Source organism: Miscanthus floridulus, chromosome 13 (assembly GCF_019320115.1).
Source record: "Miscanthus floridulus cultivar M001 chromosome 13, ASM1932011v1, whole genome shotgun sequence".
In the NCBI taxonomy this organism is placed as follows: Eukaryota; Viridiplantae; Streptophyta; class Magnoliopsida; order Poales; family Poaceae; genus Miscanthus; species Miscanthus floridulus.
The window spans coordinates 527,717-550,728 of record NC_089592.1 but is presented as its reverse complement, the minus strand read 5'-3'; the positions used below and the strand labels follow the sequence as shown (position 1 = coordinate 550,728).

The 23,012-nt window shown below is 46.4% G+C and overlaps 2 protein-coding genes across 2 annotated transcripts; both read left to right on the top strand.

Moving 5' to 3' along the window:
* Window positions 1–7,295: 7,295 nt before the first annotated feature.
* On the top strand, window positions 7,296–8,749 carry LOC136500507 (NDR1/HIN1-like protein 1). Its single transcript, XM_066495872.1, has one exon. It carries the CDS (start codon window positions 7,436–7,438, stop codon window positions 8,078–8,080), a length of 645 nt encoding a protein of 214 aa, XP_066351969.1. The 5' UTR covers window positions 7,296–7,435; the 3' UTR covers window positions 8,081–8,749.
* Window positions 8,750–16,446: 7,697 nt separating this feature from the next.
* Window positions 16,447–17,640, top strand: LOC136502213 (NDR1/HIN1-like protein 10). The gene has a single exon (XM_066497674.1). The coding sequence runs from the start codon at window positions 16,625–16,627 to the stop codon at window positions 17,264–17,266; it is 642 nt and encodes a 213-aa protein (XP_066353771.1). The 5' UTR covers window positions 16,447–16,624; the 3' UTR covers window positions 17,267–17,640.
* Window positions 17,641–23,012: the final 5,372 nt, after the last annotated feature.

Here is a 23,012-nt window from a genome sequence, read left to right as displayed (position 1 = left end):
ACATTGATGCATGTGCTTAGAACCTGGAGTTAGTCGCTTGAGTTCCCACATGTGCAGTTCAAGTGACCATTCATTTCGTTGTGTGTGTGGGGATCGGACTGTGGGGATGTGTTGCTTCAGTTGGTAGTATGCATGTATGGGTCTGTTTTTGGTTCAGAGTTTGTTGCAAAAGGTTGCCTGGGCCAGGCAAGATTCTCTAGCGTTGGATTTTGATAGCCTAGGGTTGAGATCAACGTCTGGCACCCTGGCCAAGTCGTTGCGTGGCACCAGGACTCCAACTGGGAGGGCGAGGAAAAGAGGAGCCCACCTTGATTCTCCAATCCTTTCCTGAGCCTGAGCGTCAGCTGGTGCCGAGGCTGCTGTCTCTTGAGCATGATGTGCCACCAACCAACCATAGGTCCACACCATATCATGTTAAGCTAAACTGAACTTTTGCTGAATCACACTTTGAGTTGGCATCATATTAAGGCGTTGCAAGGAATTAAGAGAAGCACCCAAACGAAACTCCATCAGCTAGCATGACCTGACAAGAGGATGATCAAGAGGCAGGAGGAAGCTGACAAAATTATGGAAAGTTCAGTGGGGACTGACAATGTCGTGTCCTGAGTCCTGAGTCCTGACAAGAGAAGATGAACACGATTTAAGTGCGCATATCTTTATATACATGTTTTGTACGTTTTCTTTTGGCTAAGAAATTGATCGATAAACGTATATGGTGCGAGCGAGATAAGGTGATGGGGGAAGAAGCATGTCTCAGCCGCCAGCCTTTAATTTGTTTATCTTTCTGTTTGTTCTTTTTCGAAGAGAAAGGAAAGAAAGAAAGAAAGAAAGAAAGAAAGAAATTGATGTGGAGATATGTGGACTGATGCTCTGAAACTGACATCCAGGCATAGGCAGGCAGGCTGCATGGTGATCGACGTGGACACCTCACCTGCCTCCTCCACTTCTCTTTCAACTTTCCAAGCCTAGTGTTGTTCCCTGTAGGGCACAAGTAAAAGCTCTCTCTAGATATATAGCACTATATGCTCATGGACAGGCAGATATTACTATATACTATAATGGCTAGTGGTGGATATTGTAATCCCTCTGCAAACAAGGATTATAGAGTGCTAGCGGCTTGGTATATATGGAGTAAAATTTATTTGTGGCCATTATGCAGTTACAGTAATATATTTTGTATATTGTTAATTTTGTTGGTTCAGTTGTTGTTGAATCCTTTGCACTCATGATTGCTCTGCTGAACAAAAGTAGCAGCAGTATATGCAGACATGTACCTGTTGGGGAATGAAAGAATTTTGAACCTGGGATGTCGCATCGCATCAGCTGGATGCAAGTCACATGGTATGTGCTAATGCGAGAGGGAAAATAATAACGGACAGCCGCATCATCACAGGATGCGATGGACCGACGTCGTCAAGCCAAGGAATAGAATTATTGATGGATATGGAATCATACCATCAGTCTTAATTTCTTCAGTCAGTAAATTAAATGAAGCATAGCTCTCCTACGTTTTCGAGAAAAAAAAATAAAGTAGTTGTTGGCTCGTCGATCTCAAGTACGGAGATATCCGATCACTCTCTAGTATTGCCGAGCACACACTATCGATGCCGACCACAAACTGTCGTTGCCGACCACACAATATGACTAGAGGCAGAGGAAGGGAGGGAGAACATAGCACACACACAACAGAGACACTAGCGTTGGCCAGAGCTCTGTATAGGAGATGGCAAATCTGAACTCACTCTTTACTGAGTTGTAGTGGCAAACTATTTATATAACTCTATCCATCTAGTCCTAGTACAACTGCCATGCTGCTACAGTGACTAGATGCGATAGCAGGGCTGACTTTGGTGCCTGCCTCTGCTGTGGCTACAGTGCGGCAGGTGTGCCGTTCGGCGTCTACCCCTGCAGCTGCTACAGTGCAGCAGCAGGGTGCCCTTTTCGGCGCCGCCTTCCCCTGCTGCGCATTCGCACAAGAGATGCAGCAGATTATCTAACAATTCTTTCCTTAATCCTGCTGCTAACCCTAGAACCTCCTCAATTCCGATCATCTTCTTTAGCTCTGTGAATCGAAGACGGCCGAGGGGCTTGGTGAGGACGTTCGCGAGTTGCCGACCAGTTTCTACGAACTCGATGATGATCTGCCCTCCATTGACACAGTCCATGAGGAAGTGGAACTTCACGTCGATGTTTTTCTCCAGTCGTGGAGAACCGGATTCTTTGCGAGGGTGATGGCGGGCTGGTTATCCACCATCAGTGCTGGTGGGTGAGCTTCCGCACCGGTCAGCTCGCCCAGCAGCCGGCGCAGCCACACAACTTGGCACGCCGCTGTGGCCGCCGCTACATACTCTGTCTCGCACGTAGATAGCGCCACCATCTTTTGTTTCAGCGACAGCCATGAAATTGGAGCCGACCCGAGGAAGACGAGCACGCTAGAGGTGCTTCGCCGTCCATCGATGTTCCCCGCCATGTCTGCATCGCTGAACATAGTGAGCTATAGCCTACTCCCTCTGGTCTTGGGGAAGATGATTCCCTGATCCACCGTCCTCTTGACGTAGCACAGTAGCCGCTTCACCGGAGCCCAGTGATCCTCTCTGGGATCCTCCATGAAGCGACTAACGTAGCCCACGGCGAACGTAATATTCGGCCTCGTGTGGACTAGATAGCGCAGACCACCGACGATGCTCTGGTAGAGTGTTGCATCTACTTTCACCATAGTACTGGCCTTCGTCAGCTTCAGTCGCTCCTCTATCGAAGTCACACACGGCTTGCACTCAGCCATGCTGCTCCACTCCAATAGCTTTGAGGTGTACGTGCTCTGACCAAGCGTGAGTGCCTCCTTCCCCTATCTCACCTCGATGCCAAGGTAGTAGGAGAGTGCGCCAAGATCGCTCATTCAAAAACGAGCCGCCATCTAGCGCTTAAAGCTGTTGATGTCCTCTGCACGCGTGCCGGTGATGATCAAGTCATCCACATACACGTCGACGACGAGCTCCTCCTTCCCCCATCGCCACGTGTAGAGCGCTGCTCAGTTGCGCACCTCGTGAACCCAAGCTCGCCCAGCGTGGCATCAAGCTTGGCGTTCCACGCTCGTGGGTCCTGCCACAACCCGTAGAGCGCTTTGCGCAGTCGGAGCACCCTGTGCTCCACTTCCTTGACGACGAAACCCGGAGGTTGCCTGACGAAGACCGTCTCCGCCAGCTCGCCATTGGGGAAGGTTGATTTACGTCCAGATGATGGGCGCGCTAGTCCTTTGCTGCTGCCAAGGCTAGTAGCAAACGAACAGACTTCATGCGCGCTACTGGCGCAAAGACTTTCTCGAAGTCGATGCCCTCACGCTGAACAAAGCCTCGGGCGACGAGGCGCGCCTTGTGCTTGATAATGGCGCCGTGCTCGTCCCGCTTGACCTTATACACCCACTTTAGACTGATCGGACGACATCCTAAAGGTGGATTGATGAGCTCCCAAGTCTCGTTTTCTTCGATCGTCTTCATCTCCTCCAGCATCGCTCGTCGCTAATTTCCATCGCGCTCAGCTAGCGCGAACATGGGTGGTTCCTCTGTACTGATGAGCAGCAGCTCTTGGTCATTGAGCAGCTGACCCGCCAGGTCTGAGGGCCCTGCGCCGTCGACGATGTCATCCAGCTTGCGGAACCGTACCTCCTCACATTCATGGAAGGCATCCACGAACCCAGTGATGTCACTTGGAGGTGAGGCTAACTCGATCGGCGTCGATGGAGTTTCCTGTTCTGTCAGAGTGCTCGGCACAGCACCTGTAGTGCTTGGCGCCCTAGCTGTAGTGCTCGGCACTACTCTTGGACCGATCGTCACCACTTCTAGAGTGGTCTGCACCCCTCCTGGAGTGCTTGGCACCCGTCTTATAGTGGTTGGCACCACTGCAAGACCCCTTGGTTCCGCTACAAAAGTGTTCGGCACCCGTCTCAGAGTGGTCGCCACCACTGCAGGACCTCCTGGTTCCACTCCTGAAGTGCTCGGCACCCCTCCTGGAGTGCTCGACACCTCTTCCCCAGCGTCTCCACCACCATGAATGACCAAGTGCTCGACAACGAAGGTGCTGGTGAAGTCGCCAGCTTCCCCCGTGCTTAGACTGTTCTAGTCCCAGGCCACCTTCTCGTCGATCACGACGTCGTGTGAGTCAAGTACCTTATCTCCGCGTGGGTCATAGATCCGGTACGCCTTGGTACCCTCCGCGTATCACAGGAACACCATCGGTGTGCTCCTATCCTCTAGCTTGGTGATGATCGGCTTTGTCTTCCTAATGTGGCCGATGTAGCCGAATGTCCGGAGGAAGGACACGCTCAGCTTGCGTCCATGCCAAACCTTGAACGGTGTCTTGCCCTTTAGGGCCTTGGTGGGAGCGCGGTTGAGGATGAACACCGCCATGGTCATCGCCTCACCCTAGAACCTTGCCGGCATCCTTTGGCCTTCATCATGGATCGAGCCATGCCGACCACCGTCTGGTTCTATCGCTCCACCATGCCATTCTGCTATGGTGAGTACAACGCGGTGTGGTGATGCACCACACCCTGATCCGTGCAGTACGCAATGAACTCCACCGAAGTAAATTCACCACCGTGATCAGTCCTCAACATGTGGAGCTTCTTGCCGCTCTCGGCCTCCGTGCGCATCTTGAACTTCTTGATCGCCGCCGCCGCTTTGTCCTTGTTCGTCAGGAGTTGCAGCCACATGTAGCGACTGCAATCATCCATGAGTAGAAAGAAGTACCGCCGACCACCATTTGTGGCTGGCGTTATTGGCCCGCAGAGGTTGCCGTGGACGAGCTCGAGAGCGTCCATCGCGTGATACTTGACCGTCTTTGGGAATGGCAGCCTTCTCTGCTTCCCGACTAAGCAGCTGTCACACAGCTCGCTTCTGTGCTCGATGTGGGGTAGCCCTCGGACCATCTTCTCCAGCCAACCAAGCGTGTCAAAGCTGAGATGTTCGAACCGGGCATGCCACAACCACGGTTCGTCGGTGTGCCTTGCCACCAGGCACACCGGCTGCTCTACCTTTAGGTCGAGCAGGTACAACCGGTTCTGGAACCTCTTTACCTTGTAAAGAAGTCGCTATTCCCAGTCCCTGATCCTGAGGACTCTGTCCTTGATTAGTACCTCGTTACCGTGCTCATCTAGCTGGCCAATGCTGATGATGCTTGAACGCAGCCGTAGGATGTAATATACATCCATTAGCGTGTGGTGCTCGCCGTTCTGGCACCTGAAGATGATGGTGGCGCGCCCTCGGATTGCCACCCGTGAGCCGTCACCGAACTTCACCGTACCGGTCACATCGTCGTCGAGCTCGGAGAAGGCTGCCTTGGAGCCCATCATGTGGTTGCTGGCGCCAGAGTCCAGGTACCACCGCTGCTCCTGCTCGCCGCCCACACATCTGAGGTGGACTTGGGCGCACGGTTCGTCGAGGTTGATAGCCTTCAGGGCTTTCCTAGGTCCTTCCACCGTTGTCACCTCTCCCTTCTCGGCCTCGACGTCGTGTGCAGTGCACAGAATGTCGCCATCAGGATAGTGGCCTCATCATCATCATCAGCTTGCGCTAGATGAGCCTCAGCCTTCTTCTCCTACTTGCGATTTGGGCACTCCCGTGCCCAATGGCCCATCTTCCCGCAGCACTGGCGGGCGTTGGGGTCGACCTGCTTCTTCTTCTCCGAAGAAGCCTTGCCACGACGCTTGCCATCGCCACCGCGGCTGGAGGAGGCTACCCCAGAGTTCCTCAGAGCAGCCCACTCCTCCTCTGTCAGCAGTAGTTTGCCGCTGTCCTTCGTTGCTGTCACCTGCTCTAGGCGCTCATCCACCGTCCACAGATGGCCTGTCACGTCCTCAATGGTGAGGGTGGACAAGTCCAGCATCGTCTCTGTGGAGAGAGCGATCTGAATGTACTTTGCCGGCACGGAGTGGAGGTACTTGGAGATCACCTCCTCTTTGTCGATGGTGACGCAGTGGCTCTTCAGCTTGCTGATGAGCGTGTGCAGGCGGAGGGAGAAGTCCTCCACCGATTCACCATCCTTGAACTTGAGGTTGGCATACTCCTACTTTAGAAGCTGGGCCGTCGTCTTCTTTGCGCGGTCGGAACCGACATGTATCGCCGCAATAGCCTCCCACGCCTCCTTAGCAGACCTTTTCGTCCCCAACGGCTCCCTATACTTCGCCGGTACAGCAGCGATGATAGCCTTCAATGCTGATATGTCATCTTCTTCATTTTAGGTGCCCTTGTCAACAGCATTCCAGAGCCGTCGGGCTCTGAGCTTGACCTTCATGGTCACCGACCACTCACCATAGTTGGTGCAAGTCAGTGTCGGCCAACTGGTGCCGCTGACCTCCTGCACCGTGCGAACAACGACCTCCTGTCATGGTTGGACAGCCACAGCAGTGCCACTGCTGTTGCCCATCTCCAAACCGTCCGTCATCGCTAGCGGTTAGTCCGGCGATGATGCTTGTACGGCTCTGATACCACTTGTTGGCCCGTCGATCTCCAGTACGGAGATATCCGACCACTCTCTAGTGTTGTCGAGCACACACTAGCGATGTCGACCATGAACTATCGTTGCCGACCACACACTATGCCTGGAGGTAGAGGAAGGGGGGAGAACATAGCACACACAACAGAGACATCAGCGTTGGCCGGAACTCTGTATAAGAGATGGCAAATCTGAACTTACTCTTTACTGAGTTACAGTGACAAACTATTTATACAACTCTATCCATCTAGTCCTAGTACAGCTGCCATGCTACTACAGTGACTAGATGTGACGGCAGGGCTGACTTTGGCGTCTGCCCCTGCTGTAGCTACAGTGCGGCAGGTGAGCCGTTCGACGTCTACCCCTGCAGCTGCTACATTGCAGCAGCAGGGTGCCTTTTTCGGCACCGCCTTCCCCTGCTGCGCATTCACACAAGAGATACAGCAGCATATTAGTAGCTTGTAATTTCAGCGACAAGCATATAAGTCAGCTTAGATCACATGAAAGATGCTTCATCTGTGAGCTATGTGCCGTGCTTTAGTTTTATTTCTCGGTACTGCAGTGCACATTCAGAATGGCCTATACGGTATCAGTGCAAGATGGATCGGAGCCTTTTCTTCTCTTCTGAGTTCTGAATGATGAGCGTCCTTTTTGGAGCCCAAGTCTTGAGTGAGCGAGGCGAGCTGCCCCCCATAGTTAACAAAGCAAAACGAGCCTTCCCTTGCATACTTGCTTCCTTGGCCTCTTCTCTGCATTGCAATCATACTTCCATACTTCATTCAGCTTTCAGCAACTAGAAGAAGAAGAAGAAGAAGAAGAAGAAGATAGCAATTTCATCAAAAAGAAGAAGAAGATAACAAGCAAGCAGAAACAGCTGTCTACTAACAGGAGTATATAGGTGGAGTGTAGCGCAAATCAAAAAGAAAGAAGCAGAAAGCATCAGAAAATGTCGATCAAGTACTGCGACCAGCACAAGGACTGCGAGCGGCAGCGTCTGTACCGCCGCTTCTGCGCCGCCCTGGTGGGGATCATCCTGCTCCTCCTCCTCATCGTGCTCATCGTGTGGCTGGTCCTCCGGCCCACCAAGCCCCGGTTCTTCCTCAACGACGTGAGCATCGTGTGCATCAACGTCAGCTCCGCCTCCTACCTCACCGTCACCATGCAGGCCACGCTGGCGTCGCGCAACACCAACGACCGCGTCGGCATCTACTACGACCGCGCCGACGTGTACGCCGAGTACCGGGCGATGCAGATCACCGTGCCCACCTCGCTGCCGCCCTTCTTCCAGCCGCCCAACGACGCCACCGTCTGGGCGCCCTTCCTCTCCGCCTCCAACGTCCCACTCCCGGTCTACCTCGCCACCGCGCTCACGCAGGACGAGACGGCGGGGTACCTCCTCGTCACCATCCGCGTCGACGGATGGATCCGGTGGAAGGCCGGCGCATTCATCACCAGCCACTACCATCTCAGGGTCCGGTGCCCCGCGCTGCTCACCGTCAACGACGGACAGGGAAGCTACGGCTCCAACGCCGGTGGGGGGCTCGGATACTTCAAGTTCCAGCGCGCAGCACCGTGCATCGTCGACGTCTGATGAGTCGTCTCAACTTCTCAGCATCAATCATCAGTCATCAGTCAGTTCTCTTCGATCAGTTATATAAACTCGCACGCATCACACTCTCTTCTTCTACTACTAATAGCTCTCCATCTACCACACATATATGTACACCATCGTGTCTCGCCATCTAAGCTCCCTGTGCAAAATCCCATTCGGAGGTCAGAGCGCTTCAAGTCTTTCAACCGGGGCTGAAATTGAAGAAACTCTTTTATTTTCGTAATAAGAAGATCAGATATATACATAAGCTAGCTACACTAGTTTTTTTTTGTTTAGTTTTGTTGTTGTTGTTGTTGTTTGTTGTTTTTTTATTTATTTTGTTTGTGTGGATGGGAAAAGATGAGAGCGGTGGTATATGTGTAACTAGAGGATGCATCCAGATGAATATATGAATGCAAGGGCCGGCCGGGAAAAGTCAGCTACCTTTGAGTCACCTCTACTTCTGCCTAACTCTATGTAGAGTGTAGAGGGACAAGGATTACTTTACTTTTGTGACCAGTGATTCAGTGGAATTCGGTAAACCTGAAAAAAAAATCCATGTCAACATGTTCCTCAAGTTGTTGTAATTTGTAAATGAATTTTTCATTCGCACATATATAGTTGATCAAATAGTTGTTGTTCATCATATATATATGATTAAACTTTCTTATGTGTACTCCCCTGGTCTGCCATATGTATATGTGTTCCTTCTGGGATCTACTACATACACTGAGTTGCTAATTCAGTAAGTTTAGTAGCTACTCAAGCTATAGCTACTTTATAGAGTATCATCAGGTTGTTGAGCAGCCGCTGTTACTCCATTGAATTCTTCATTGCTTCCTTTGCTGCCAAACATACGGCGTGTCAGCTGTTGCTAATGTTGACCTTGAATCCAAGGCGGCAATTATATATATAATTATTAAGCTGCTGGTACCTATAGCTTTAATAATGAGCTCTCCAGAAAGATCAAAGAACAATTATACATAATAGAAATTAATCTACTAGGTACCTCTGTATGCATTGCTAGCTAGTGGAGGCAGGCAGCTACCATGATTATCGATTGATCCATCAATAGCTCGCTGGTTGTAGTTGGCACGTCATTGTACATGGCCCTGTTAGTGCCTCGGCAACTGCTGAGCGGCGTTTCTGGAGGGTTATGATCCATCCGACTAGCACCTGCGAGACATACCGGTTCTGACACAAATCCCGAAGGGGGCTAAACGAAAATTATTGAAACCACCGAAAACTTTGACTGGATTTTTTACAACTTCGTGAAATTTTAGCAAAACAGCCTCACACGTAGAGCTCCTTAAAACATGATCTCACATAGCTCCATGTAGGGCTCACCCCAAGACAAGGTGAAGTCGCCACTATTTTTGGCTCCATCCCACCTCGAGCCTATGTGAGAGCACGATTTAAAGGGCTTCCTGTTCAAGCCGTTTTGTTTTATCCTATTTGGCACAAAACGGCTCCTAAAGCCGGTGGAGAAACCATCCCAAACAGGGTCTAAAAGGTGTTTGATTCATGACTGCTCCACAGTAGCGTGATGGTAACTAACTGCATTATACATGCTAGAAAATTATTCTTTTAGGAATGTAGAGGTCACCCATGTATCTCCCCTGTATCTATTTGTTTTTTAGATTAAGGAATAAAGTATTCCCTTCCAACGTTTACTAGTGAATGGGTACAACCGATCATTAAAAATGGTCCAAATGATACTCTCCACTACGTAGAGCACACACAACAAAGTCATCACAAAACATAAAAAAACAAAGACACTTATATCTCCAGACCCCTCTGTTGCTTCCAACCCGCTCTTCCAAAAACCTCTAACATCATAACCTCCAAACATATGCATCCATTCTTCAGCACAATTATCTCTTCCTCTTAGATAACTGGGACCATTGCTTGATCTAGTAAGTTCCTCTGAAAATTACATGCAAGGAGTTAGAATTTTTCTTATCGAACATTGTATCATTTATATTCAACCACAAAGCCTAGCACATCGCTGGCAAACTCACCATTTTCTGGCTTCTCAAATTTGGAATAAAATTCCTAAGCCATGAGCCAAACATGTGAATATTATTTTTGGGTGGTTGAAAGTTGAAAGCGATGAAAATACATTCCACAAGAATATTTCCATACGACACCCGAAAAAGAGATGTTTCACTGTCTCCTTTAAACCACAAAAGCTAAATCTAGCGTCCCCTTTCCACCCCTTTTTAACATGTTATCTTTTGTAAGTATGACCTCTTAACATCAGAGGAAAATCTTTATTTTTATTGGGAGCTTTGCCTTCCATAGCATCTTTTCCACCATTTGTCTCTTTCTTCATGATCTCCCCACATAAAGATTGAGTAAAAAATTCACCATTTCCTCGACCGCCAGAAATCTATCCTTATTCTCATTCAAATTGAAGGGCACAACTAAGGAGACCAAATTCAACCAATCATAACCTTTCAACGACTAATAACGCCCTTCTAAATGATATGTTCAAAGGGGTCATGCTTACCACTTTGGCTACTGAATCCCCCTTTCTCCTTACTAATCTGTACGTACAAGGAGGGAAACTTCACTTTTAAAGGTTCCTGACCAATCCACAGATCATCCCCAAAAAAACTAGTCCCATTCGCATTATTTATCTTGAACTTCCCATGTTTTAGCATAAGGTCTAACATCCATAAGACCTGCCCAAAAATGAGAATCACTCGGTTTCTTTAATTATCAGTGGGTTCAAGCACTTATTCTTTAAATACTTATTTTTAAGCACCTCCTACCAAAGACCCTCCTCATTTAACAATTTGAACAACCATTTACTGAGCAGATAGCAATTTTGAGCAAATTTCAAGATGTCTAGACCTTCCATGCACCTTGGCTTGCAAAGTAAACTCCACTTAGCAAACCCATACTTCTTCTTCAGTTCATCACATTGTCAGAAAAGCCTGGATCTATAATAATCCAGCCTTTTAAGTGCTCCTTTAGAACCACAAATAAGGACATCATGAACATGGGAAGACTAGATAGAACCGAGTTAATCAACACTAGTCTACCACTGGAAGATAGGAGTTCTCCTTTCCAACTACTAAGCATTTTTTTACAAAATGCTCTTCCACTGAATTCCCATCCTTATTTGATAACATATGAAAATACATTGGCATTCCTAAATAACAAAATGGAAGGCTCCCTTCCTTGCAACCAAAAAGCTCCATGAACTTCTTTATACTGCTCTGGTCCCCAGCTGAGCCTTTGAAAAACAACTCACTCTTATAGAAATTAATTTTCAAGCTAGACAACTTCTCAAAAGCACCTAGTACTACCTTCAAGTTCCTGGCTTCATCAATATTATTTTGCATAAAGAGTAAAGTATCATTCGCAAGAGTCCATCACTCACTAGGTGTGGCACCATACCCTTGAATTGGCCATTGATCTTACCTCTGGCAACAAGGATAGCCAATATATACACGCTACTATATTAAAAAAGGATAGGGGAGGACAGAGGGTCTCTCTATCTAAGGTCTTTTCTGGTCTAAAAATTATGACCAATTTACTAATTCACCTTAACCCCTACACTTCCTTTGATAGCAACTTTTTCCAATCCATTTACACCACACTGGAGAGAAACCCATCATTCTTTACACTTATTGCAAAAAGGGCCAATTTACTTTGTCATAAGCCTTTTCAAAATCAAGTATAAGGATGACACCATCCTTTTTCTTTTTATGCAACTCTTGTATGGTTTCATGCAACACCACAAGCCCCTCCAATATGCTTCTTCCTAGCAAAACGGTTGTTTGCGACGGCCTCGCTACTTTATTGGCTACCCCTGTCAACCTATTAGCTAGGACTTTTGTAAAGATCTTGAAACTAACATTAAGCATGCAAATTGTCCTATACTACTGGATCTGATTGACCTCCTTCTGCTTTGTAATTAGGGCTATGGTCCCAAAGTTCAAATTAAAGAGAAGGATCCTTCCAAGATGAAAGTCTTTGAACATGGCCATTAAGTCGTCCTTAATAAGACTCAAAAAAACTTGGAAGAACCATCCGATGCATATAAAAACTTTAAAATAGAAGTTAATTAGTTCCTTTTGAGTTTCGTGTTTGATTTTATTTTCTTCAGACTTCACTTGAGCTACCTACAGCACTAGATTTCAACAAGTGCCCACCACACCTACAGTCTAGGCACAAACTAGATCAATGCAAGCTAATATTATTATTTGCCCATTAATAATGTGACCAAATTAAGGAAAACAACACGAATACCTAAGCACATATAGCTACTCTTCAGGCAACCACGAACGACAAAGAAGCAATCATGATATATAGCTTTAGACATGACAAACAATGTTTGTTATGAATTAGTGCAGACATCGCTCTACACAGGCAATCTACCTAACTGATTTCAAGGTCGAGTCCAATCTGTTTCTTCCAAGAGGGAAAATGGAGAAATTAAATTGGCTACAACACTAACCCCACAGGTACTCTGTAGATGGATGGAGCACCAAACTAGAGTCACTGGTGGCGCTCCGTCGTCCAATCCATCATCGACCTATCTAACAGTTGTTGCATGCATTATATATGTTGGCGTTAATTGCTTAGGCTTTACTGCATCCATCGATGCTTTATTTGTCTAAATAATTTTATGGATAATATATATTTGGATGAATTAAATTGTGGGTTAAGATCTTGAAGTAGAGCTCCGACAGCTTGACGTCACACAGAGCTTAATGGTTCCCATAAATATTGATGCTGACAGACTTAATCATTTGGCTAGGACTTTTGGATGCTCAACAGGTAGCTTTTCCTCACTCTGGGTCTTGCTAAACCACGAGTAGAAGATTTTTGGCCTCTAATATCTCGCTGTGAAAGAAGGCTAGCTAGCCTGCGAGCACTTCCTTATTCCTATCCAAGCACTCAAGCAGGGCGTGTGGAAATCACAAATTCAGTGTTCACAGTGTTTGCTACTCTACTTTCCACATGTGCCCTTTTCGGTTGCAAAAGACAGTCATTGAACGTATTGATAAGTTTAGGAAACATTGCTTTTGGAGAGTAGGTGATATAAATTCCAACAAGCTGCCCAAAGCAGTGTGACATGGTTCTACTTAAGGAAGAAGGACGCCTAAGAATCCTAAAACCGAGAACCCAAAATGAAGCCCTTAACTTAAAGCAGTGGCACAAGTTTTTTAATAGGTAGAATATCCTTGGGTAAATCTGGTTAGGAAAGATATTATCGTTCTGACATACTGTCGAACCATGTGTTGAAGGGCTCCTTCTGGTGGAGATATTTATTGAGGATTTTGATTCCAACAAAGGTTTAGAGACATTCACTATTCAAAATGGCCAAACTTAGTTTCTAGGATAACCTGTGGGGGACAGAAGGTAAAACCAATGTGCCCATACGGAAATCTTGCGGTCCGACCAGGTGGTAGGAAGCCACCCACTGACCACCCCTTCCCTCTCCCTCTCCCATGCGAATGGCACTGTTTCTCTTCCTCCCTCCGCGTGCGAATCAGCACAGCGCGGCACAGAAGCCTATCAACGCGGCCGTCGACAGCTCTCCCTCCCTTTGGCAACTCTCTCCCTCCCTCGTCTCCAACTTCGGCAGATCACTCCCACCCTCGTCTCCATCTCTGGCAGGCTTAGAAGGAAGGGGCTCGGGGAAGACAGGCAGGCCTAGCGGTGGGGATGGTGGCCGGACGGTTAGGGGCCCTGGCGACGGTGGAGACGACTAGGCCAGGTAGGGGCGGGGGGCGTCGCGGCAGTGCTCGCCGGTGAGCATGGCCATGGCGGCGGCGGGAGTAGGGGGGAGGGAAAGGAGGAGGCTGCCGCGGCCACGGCAGTGGAGCTCTGACGAACCCTAGCGCTGTCGTGGCGGTGGGCGGCGGCTGGCGCGTCGCGAGGAGAAAGAAGGTCGTGGGTGGCGGTAGTGGCGCGGCACGTTGGTGGTCTACAGTGGGCCGGCGGGACAGGGGCGAGGCCCAATCACCTCCTTGGTCAGTGCGCGACTCGGTGCCACCCGGGTCGGCGCATAGCACGCCTCGTGCCCATACCACTGTCAAGCAGGTGCCAAAATTGCAGAAAGTAAAAGCAGTGTGCCCATGCCACTGTTTCTAGACTAAAATTTAATATGAAATGAGGCTATACCTATTTTTTATGTATTGCACAACTATATATATGATATTATTAAAATAAAGATAATAAAGAGAACTATGTGTTGACACCGAAATTTGGTTCCCCTGAATTTTGAGATTTACCAAAGAAAGCCGAAACAATCTGCAAAATCGACTACCCGAGTTGCCAACAGAATGAGCGGATGAGATGATGACACCCCGAGAAGTAGGCCTCAACGATAAAGACGGCGCGACATGAGACGAGATGACATGTCGGACTCCGCAGAAAGGAAAGATTGGGGTCTAAGTTATCTTAATTTAGAAAGTCTTGTTCTCTTTCTCAAGATTTGTAACCAGTCTTGTTTGACCAGAACTCGTAGTCAAGCTTCGGATATAAATATTAAACCCCGGCTATTATAATAGACATCCAGACATCAATCAAAACAAGTACATTTACTTTTTTGGCCCCATGACACCCTTAAAAGTAGGAGTAGAGTAGATCTCGACGAGTTCTTCGAGCAAGTCGGGCTGCCATCGGTTAGGCCCGACCTCCTGTTTGTTTGTGAGTATCCATCACGACTTATACTTTGTTTGTAAGGCTGCATCGATTAGGTCTGACCTCTTGCAAGCTTTATATAAATTAGTTATCATCAGTTATTGTACGGTTGTATCGGTCTGGCTCGTATATCTTACAATTACTGATACAAGTTACCCTTTGATTCTAATCAAAATTTGTATGGTTGCATCGGTCCGGCTCGATCTCATACAAATTTTGATATGGATTAGTTATCGATATTGTGTTAAATAGTTTACTATTCAGCATAATATCATCAATTGCTCGATCTAGATTAAAGATTCATCGGTCTTCATCTTTCGATCTATCGTCTGTCGACTGCTTTTATGCTAAAATCCAACTGTTGACGTTAGATCCCGTTTATCGACCATTTTATCTTGATCTTGATCGATCATAGTGGGTGTTTGGAGCCCTGTTTCCATTAAGGAATAGGTTTGTTAGTGATCAATCTCCAGTTTGTTGTCTTCGTTATCAACCTATTGGTAGCGCACACTAGATCGGGTATTGTTGGTTAACAGATCTACTTGTTAAGGAAGATATGATGTCATCCACCCGTTATGTTTCTATCGGCTATTTTAGCCGATAGCTTAAGCTCTCATGTGTATGGCACGCGTCCACGATTCCATCAAAACATAAGTAGTTTTATAGATCGCTATGCTTGCAGTTTGTCGTTCTACTATCAATGCTACATCGATTCAGTCGACCTATTGATAGTGCTGTAAATTGGGTTTGGTCGGTTTGTAGATTTATTTATGCTTTAGTGGTTGAACGTTCGCATGCTATACGACAAAAACCACTTAGATCGGCCGGTTGCTTATGCTTTCACGCTTATAACACATGCTCATAATCTTGTCTAAATATGGATAGATCTATGTGAGCTTGTAGATCCATTTATACTCGATAAACGATCGATTGCGTGATATGTATCTGTTTAACTTGGAATCGGCTATTTTGCCAATGGCACGTGCATTGTTAGCGTATTGGCTTTTATTATTATACTTTTTTTCTTAATCTTTAAGCCAATACAGGGTATAGTCAATGCAGATGCTTTTCACTCATATCAAGTCTCTACCATGATGCTTGCATGTTTTATGATCATTGGCATTAGATTTACATCACTGATATCTAATAATTGTCACTAGTGTTCGTTTTCAATACCTTATATCATGAACATGCTGGATATCGACTATTTAGTCGATAGCCATATCGAATCGGCTATCTAGCCGTACATTTGGAACTATCTGTGACAACACCGGCATGTTTCACTTTAAATTACTGGTTACCTTTATCTGCTTGTTAATTATAGGGTTAAATTGACTGGCACACCTTAGGTCACGACCATTTGGTCCGGTGTCCTCATAAGTCCGGAGAGAGCTCGAGATGTGTTCTATGCGGTTTCTCTCGGCTTGGTACGTGTGCCGGCGGCGAGTTCAATTTTTACGGTCGACACTATGTTTCTCTTTTGAGGGTATCTTTCTTTTTGTTTTTTGAACGTAATACATTTAGGGGCTCCAATCTTAGTCATTTGTCTGCCTTGAGGCCCAAAGGCCAGGCCCAACCAAGGTTAGGTGGGCCTGGGTCAAGAACATGAGAGCTAAGGAAGCGCATGCACGGGACCTGGATTAGAAGTTGGAAGAAGGCGAGGACAGCAGCAATTCATTCATGATCGCACACTCACTGCCCTGCTGCGACTTCCATGGCCAGCCGCCCATGCATGCATTTGTCTTCTCCACTGCATGATTCTCTTGCACGCTCGCTCTCTCATCAGTCTCCCTGCCTCGTCTCGATCGATCACTTGCTGCAGCAGGGTGGATCGGATCCGATTCGATCGATTCCGCAATAACATCGAAGAAGAGATCGATGGGCAGCAAGACGAGCACCGTGTCGTCGGTGCTGTGCTGCCCGTGCCGGTGCCTCTTCTGCGGCGTGCTGAGCTGCCTTTTCAGCGTGCTCACCTGCATCTTCGTCGTCGCCGGCCTCGTCGCGCTGGTCCTGTACCTGCTGTTCCGGCCCCACATCATCCGCGTCTCCGCCGTCTCCGCCGACCTCTCCGACTTCACGCTCACCCCGCAGACGTGGATCCTCCGCTACAACCTCTCCCTGGGCCTGCAGGTCCGCAACCCCAACAAGCACATCGCCCTCCACTACCACGGCGTCGTCGCGCAGGCGCACTACGAGGGCCAGCAGTTCGGCCACACCGCGCCGCCCGACTTCTTCCAGGACACCGGCGTGACGAGCCCGCTCGACCTCGCCTTCGCCGGGGAGAGCCCCATCGTCGGCGGCATCGCGGCGGCAGGATTCCGGAGGGAGGCCGCCGAGGGGGCCATCTTCTCCGTGGACGTCAAGATCAGCTCGCACATGAAGCTCAAGGTCTGGGTGCTCAGGGTGCTGGGCCCCAAGACCAAGATCGATTGCCCGCTCAGGCTCCAGCGACGGGATGCTGCCCACGGCCAACGCCCTCCGGAGTTCAAACAGACGGAATGCAGGGTCACCTTCTTCTGACCCCTCCGGGCTCTGGAGTCCCCTCTCCCTCTCCATCTTAGTCCGTTGCATGCATGCATTGTTGTTATATATCTGAATATCTGATCGATACAGCACACCTAGCTAGCTGCTGGGTGGCAATAATCTCGTCATTAATTAATTAATTCATTCATTAATTCATTAGCTAGCTAGCTAGATAAATATATATGTTTCTGTCTGGAATTTATATTATTTTTTATGACAATAGAAGAACAGAGATTATTGCTAGTTTGCAGCAATATATAATCGAAGGTAGTGCTGTGTGCGCACGTGCGTGCGCGTGTGTTTTCATATAGTTTTGGTCACTATATAAGGATTTCTCGTTATTACTTTTTTTTATTTATGGACAACTGCATATGGACACACTACCACAATAGAAGCGGTCCAAATGGATTTCTATATATGGGCAGCACGTCCATCTCGCTCTTCCATGGTCTCTCTCTCTCTCTGTGTGTTTTGATAACGAGCCTTTATTAATTAACAGCAACGAGCTGTTAAATTATGGGGGAGAAATACTCCCATTGTACATGGGTTACTGCCTCTCTGAGTGGCCACCTGTTTACATGACTTTGATCTGAGTACTGTTGATCTACAGTGTTCTGGTATGTGAAAACACCAGATGAACAGTACCGTGATGCTGTGAAAGGCCTCAAATTTAAAGTTCTTATATAGATGTGAACAATCAGTAAAACTAATTTTAAATGAGCAGCTTAGTAAAGAAGAAATTTACTTGGTTGATCTAGTCTGCTACTCTGCTCTAGCCGCAGGCCGCAGCCGCTCGTGCATGACAGCCTGAGTGCTAATAGGGCTGCGATGGACGAATGGATTGGGTGAGGGAGGCTTTACTGGGCTGCGTGGTCGATTTGCTGTCCCAACAACAGTTTAGCTGCAGCTAAATTATGGTTCATTTAGCAGCAATCTCCAGCTATCTCTGGCTATTAGCCTCTTGCTTTTCTTAGCGCTAAAAGTGATATATCTTAGCTTTAGTCTTGCCCAATAACTCCGGATATACCTCCAGCTATAGCTGGCTATTTAAAACTTTGATCTGTATAGCACCTTGATCCTGGCGATAGCGCAGGCAACAGAATCCTATAGAGCGGGGGCCGTCGGTGGTGTTGCTGTTGTTCTATTCCACTTGTACCTGCATTTGAAGAAAGCATACCTTCATGTGTCAAATTGTGGCCACCATCGTTGTTTGGCCAGGGTGTGTCCCTGTGAGTCTTGATGTACCTGTTCGTCATCCTTGCAATGCTGCTACTGCACTGTGGTCCAAGTTTTGTTGTTGAATCTTTTGTCGTTCCTAGCTTCCCACAAAGTTGTTAGAGTGACCTGCATGGCGGAGCTACAGGGTGGTTGTTAGAGTGACCTGCATGGCGGAGCTACAGGGTGGTCCCTGTGGTCCATGGACCACCCTACGCTCGGCCCAACCGAAGCCCATCCATGTAGTCTGTACTGGAGAATTGATCGTGTACGTGAGTACGTCGCTTGGCCGGCCTTCTAGAATCGCGACTCGCGAGAGACCGACGGTTCGCGTATTCTCCTCCGTACGGCGTGGGTGCGGCCATCGAGATCGGATCGAGCACAGGGCGCGACGACTCCACGAGGACCTCGAGTCCACGACGGCAAACGCTAAGCCGTGAGCAGCAACCAGCAACCCAGCAGCCATTAGGATCAGGTACGTACATCAAAAACCTAAGATGAAGACTCAATTGCTATTTACTAAGCCAAAGCTCTACTCTGTACTCATGTTTCTCCTTTTTCTTTCAACTTCTTTTTCTTTCAGCCAGGATTGGAGATTCGGAGGATCCACGTTTCTGCAATTGGCAAGCCAGGAACAGCAAAAGTGCACAGGGTATGGGTATATAAAACTGATTTAATTTTAATTATATGTTTTTTACGGTATTAGATTATTGGTTTGGTAAATTGAAACGTCATATAATTCTCATGCAGATTTGTTAAAAATGAAGAGGAGTGGTGATATTGCCTCTCTTTTCCAGAAATATGAATCAAAGAACAAGGCTTGTTCTCAATCTCCTTCTATGGCTGCAGCTGTCTCTTTTCCAGAAATATGAATCAAAGAACAAGGCTTGTTCTCAATCTCCTTCTATGGCTGCAGCTGTTCCAGAAGAGCAAATGGAAGAACAAGAAGATGGACAAGATCAAGATAGAGTGATTGAAGAAAATGTAACTCCAACTCCAATGTCTGAACAAGAAGATGGACCAGATCAAGATAGAGTGATTGAAGAAAATGTAACTCCAACTCCAATGTCTCCAAATCCACCTCCAGTTGCCCAAAAAGAATCTATTTATGATATCAGTCGGCTTCCACTTGATCCGGGGGAAAGACAACCCATTGCAAATTATCCAGTCAATGATCAAGATGCAGTTCGACGATCATATATTATTAAAGGTCCGTTCCAACCTTATGCACATCAATTTGAAAGTAGAAAAATTGGAAATAGGGATCGACAATTCAATCCTATGTGGTTTTATAAATATCCATGGATTGAATACAGTGTCAAGAAGGAAGCAACATTTTGCTTTGTGTGCTACTTGTTTGGAAAGGAGAAAAGTAAGAAATATGCATTTGTTGAAGGTGGTTGGATAAATTGGAATAGAAATGATGCACTTGATTTTGAAGTGGCTTGCAGCAAATAATGAAGAGGTCGACAAGTTTGTTTTGAAGAATGCTCCAGGTAATTGCACATTAACTAGCCCAAATATACAAAAAGAAATTATTCAATGTTGTACAATGGAGACTAGAGATCAAATCATTAAGGAAATTGGGGATGATCACTATACAATTTTAGCTGATGAGTCTAGTGATATCTCTCATAAAGAACAACTAGCCCTTTGCTTGCGTTATGTTGATAAATCAGGAAGGCCATGTGAGCGGTTTCTTAGAATTGTTCATGTAGATGATACTACTTCTTCATCACTTAAGGAAGCAATTCAATCTTTACTAGTTAGTCATGGTTTGACTATGACTCATACCCGTGGTCAAGGCTATGATGGGGCTAGTAACATGAAAGGAGAGATTAAAGGGCTGAAAACCTTGATTATGAAAGAATCACCATCTGCTTATTATGTTCACTGTTTTGCACATCAACTCCAATTGGTTCTTGTTGCTGTTGCCAAAGACAATGATGATTGTGTGTGGTTTTTTGATCGAGTATCCCTCTTGCTAAATATTGTTGGTAGCTCTTGTAAGCGTCATGGCATGCTTGGACATCACCAATATGCCAATGTCATGAAAACACTTGAGTGTGGTATACTAGAATCTGGAAGTGGGTTAAATCAAGAGATGGGGCTGCCTAGACCTGGTGACACTCGGTGGGGCTCTCATTATAAAACTGTGGTCAACATGATTGCTATGTATCCCACAATTCGTGATGTACTCATAGCTCTTGGACGAGATACTTCACAAAGGGGTGAATGGCCAAAAATACATACTATGGTTGGAGTGTTTGAGTCATTTGATTTCATTTTCAGTGCTCATTTGATGCTTGATATTCTTGGACATACAAATGAATTGTCTGAGTGTTTGCAAAGAAAAGACCAAGATATCCTTAATGCAATGTCACTTGTCCGTTTGGCAAAGAGTAAAATGCAGCAAATGAGGTCTGAAGGGTGGGTTTCATTTTTTCAAAGGGTTACAATATTTTGCAACAAATATGGTATTCAAGTTCCTGGAATGGAACATAATTATGTGCCATATGGAAGATCAGCACGTTTTGCTCAGGACCAAACAAATGATGATCACTTCAGAAGAGAAGTATATATTGGAGTCATTGATAAAATTAGTCAAGAGCTTGATAGTCGGTTATATGGAGTTGCTTACTTGTATGGCTGCTTTGAATCCAGCAGATTCCTTCGCTTCTTTTGATGCAAACAAGGTACATAGACTTGCTAAATTTTACCCTAATGATTTTTCAAGCTCTGACTTGCTAAGACTCAATCTGCAGCTTGAAACTTTTATTCATGACATGAGGAAAGATGAAATGTTCAAAGGCCTAAACAATCTTGTTGATATCTCAGTAAAACTTGTTGAAACAAAGAGGGATAAAGTTTATCATTGGGTCTATTTACTTATCAAATTGGTATTGCTTCTACCGGTGGCTACTGCAAGTGTTGAAAGAATATTTTCTGCAATGACCTTTATCAAGAATAAGTTGAGAAATAAGATGGGTGATAGCCTTCTCGATGATTGTCTAGTGACTTTTATTGAGCGGGATATGTTCTTACAATTGAGTGAAGAAGAGATCATCAACACTTTCATGGCTATTAGAAGGCGAAGGCCTGACAAGAAGAAGAAGTAGTGACATATTCTTCTTCAACTATTATAGGTATGTAATATTTTGATAAATTCTACGTTAAGAAAGCTATACTCGTCTATTTTATGAACTCCATATGTCCTTTTTCCCTTAATTGTATTTTGTAATTCATATACTTGTGTACTGACAAGTTAAATTTATAGCGGTTAAAAAAATTTAGACAATGGACTACCATAGCTATAAATCCTGGCTACGCCACTGGATGAGAGGATGTATGTTGGCCTAAAATAATCGGCAGTATCTGTTGAACCCCATCCTGTTCATGAGGTAAAGCTGAGGTGCAGATAGGAGGGTTTGCAGAGAACCAGACAGCTCTTCCATGGTCTGTGTTACTAATTGAGAACAACAGAGACAGAGCACATGCCCCATCACTCTAAATCCCAAAATAATAATAATAATAATAATAAGCATTGCCAAGCCCACCTTCTTGGCCTGCTACCGAGCCCGTGGCTCGCCACCGGATGGGGAGCCTTCTTGCCCCCGCACTCCTGTGCTAAGCATGCCACCTCCACCCGGTTGTGGCAATGGCCGAGATCGAGAGTGAGGCCGGGTGCGGCTAAGCACGTATTGACGACGATGGCACAGTCAAAGGCATGGACCGCCCCTCTCTGGAGATCGAGCACAATAATCTGTGCATGGATGGCCCTCCGACGAGCACAAATCCATGTGGAGATGATTCTCAATGAGCCCCTCATATCTCCTCTCCCTGTTCCTCTTAGATCTGCGTCGTTGAGAATCTCTAGTAAAGCTATTTTTTTGAGGACGACCAGCATCGTTGAGCTCGATGTTGTTTTTTTCAAGGCCCCGTTTGGCAATCTCTAGTAAAGCTATTTTTTTTCTAAAAAACAACTTCATGACCAACTTTCTAGGTGAAGCTGAGCTGTCTTGAAAAAACTATTTAGTAAAATAGCTTCACCAATAACTTCATGCATGAATAAGAGAGAGAAATAAGGGAGAGAGCTAAGATAATTTACTTTTTTTCAGATTTATCCCAACTCATGTCTTTGTGAGAAGGGGAGAAAAACAGCTTCACCCATGAAGCTCTTTTACAAATAAGTGTTTGAAAAAAATAGCTCACAACAGCACTCATATTGACGATTGACTGCATACAAGTCAAAACCAAGGGGTTAAAGGGGATTTAATCCCATACAAGTCAAAACCCCCTTCAATTCTCTCCAACTCGGTCCCTTGTTTGGTGTAGAAACGAACAAGGCCTTAAGGGGTAGATTGGTAGAATACATGGTTTTATAGGTAAGGGGTGAAACAAATAACTACCAAATGGCTGGAGGTTAAGTAGACTTTTTTTAAAAGAAAAATATAATGACCAAATAGGTACTAGTACACTGCTGCTGCAGACGAGAGACGACTGACAGACTACAAGAAGGAGGAGGAAG

Bases quoted from the DNA above. Each gene is read 5' to 3' on its own strand.
- LOC136500507 (XM_066495872.1), top strand. From the start codon at position 7,436: ATGTCGATCAAGTACTGCGACCAGCACAAGGACTGCGAGCGGCAGCGT.
- LOC136502213 (XM_066497674.1), top strand. From the start codon at position 16,625: ATGGGCAGCAAGACGAGCACCGTGTCGTCGGTGCTGTGCTGCCCGTGC.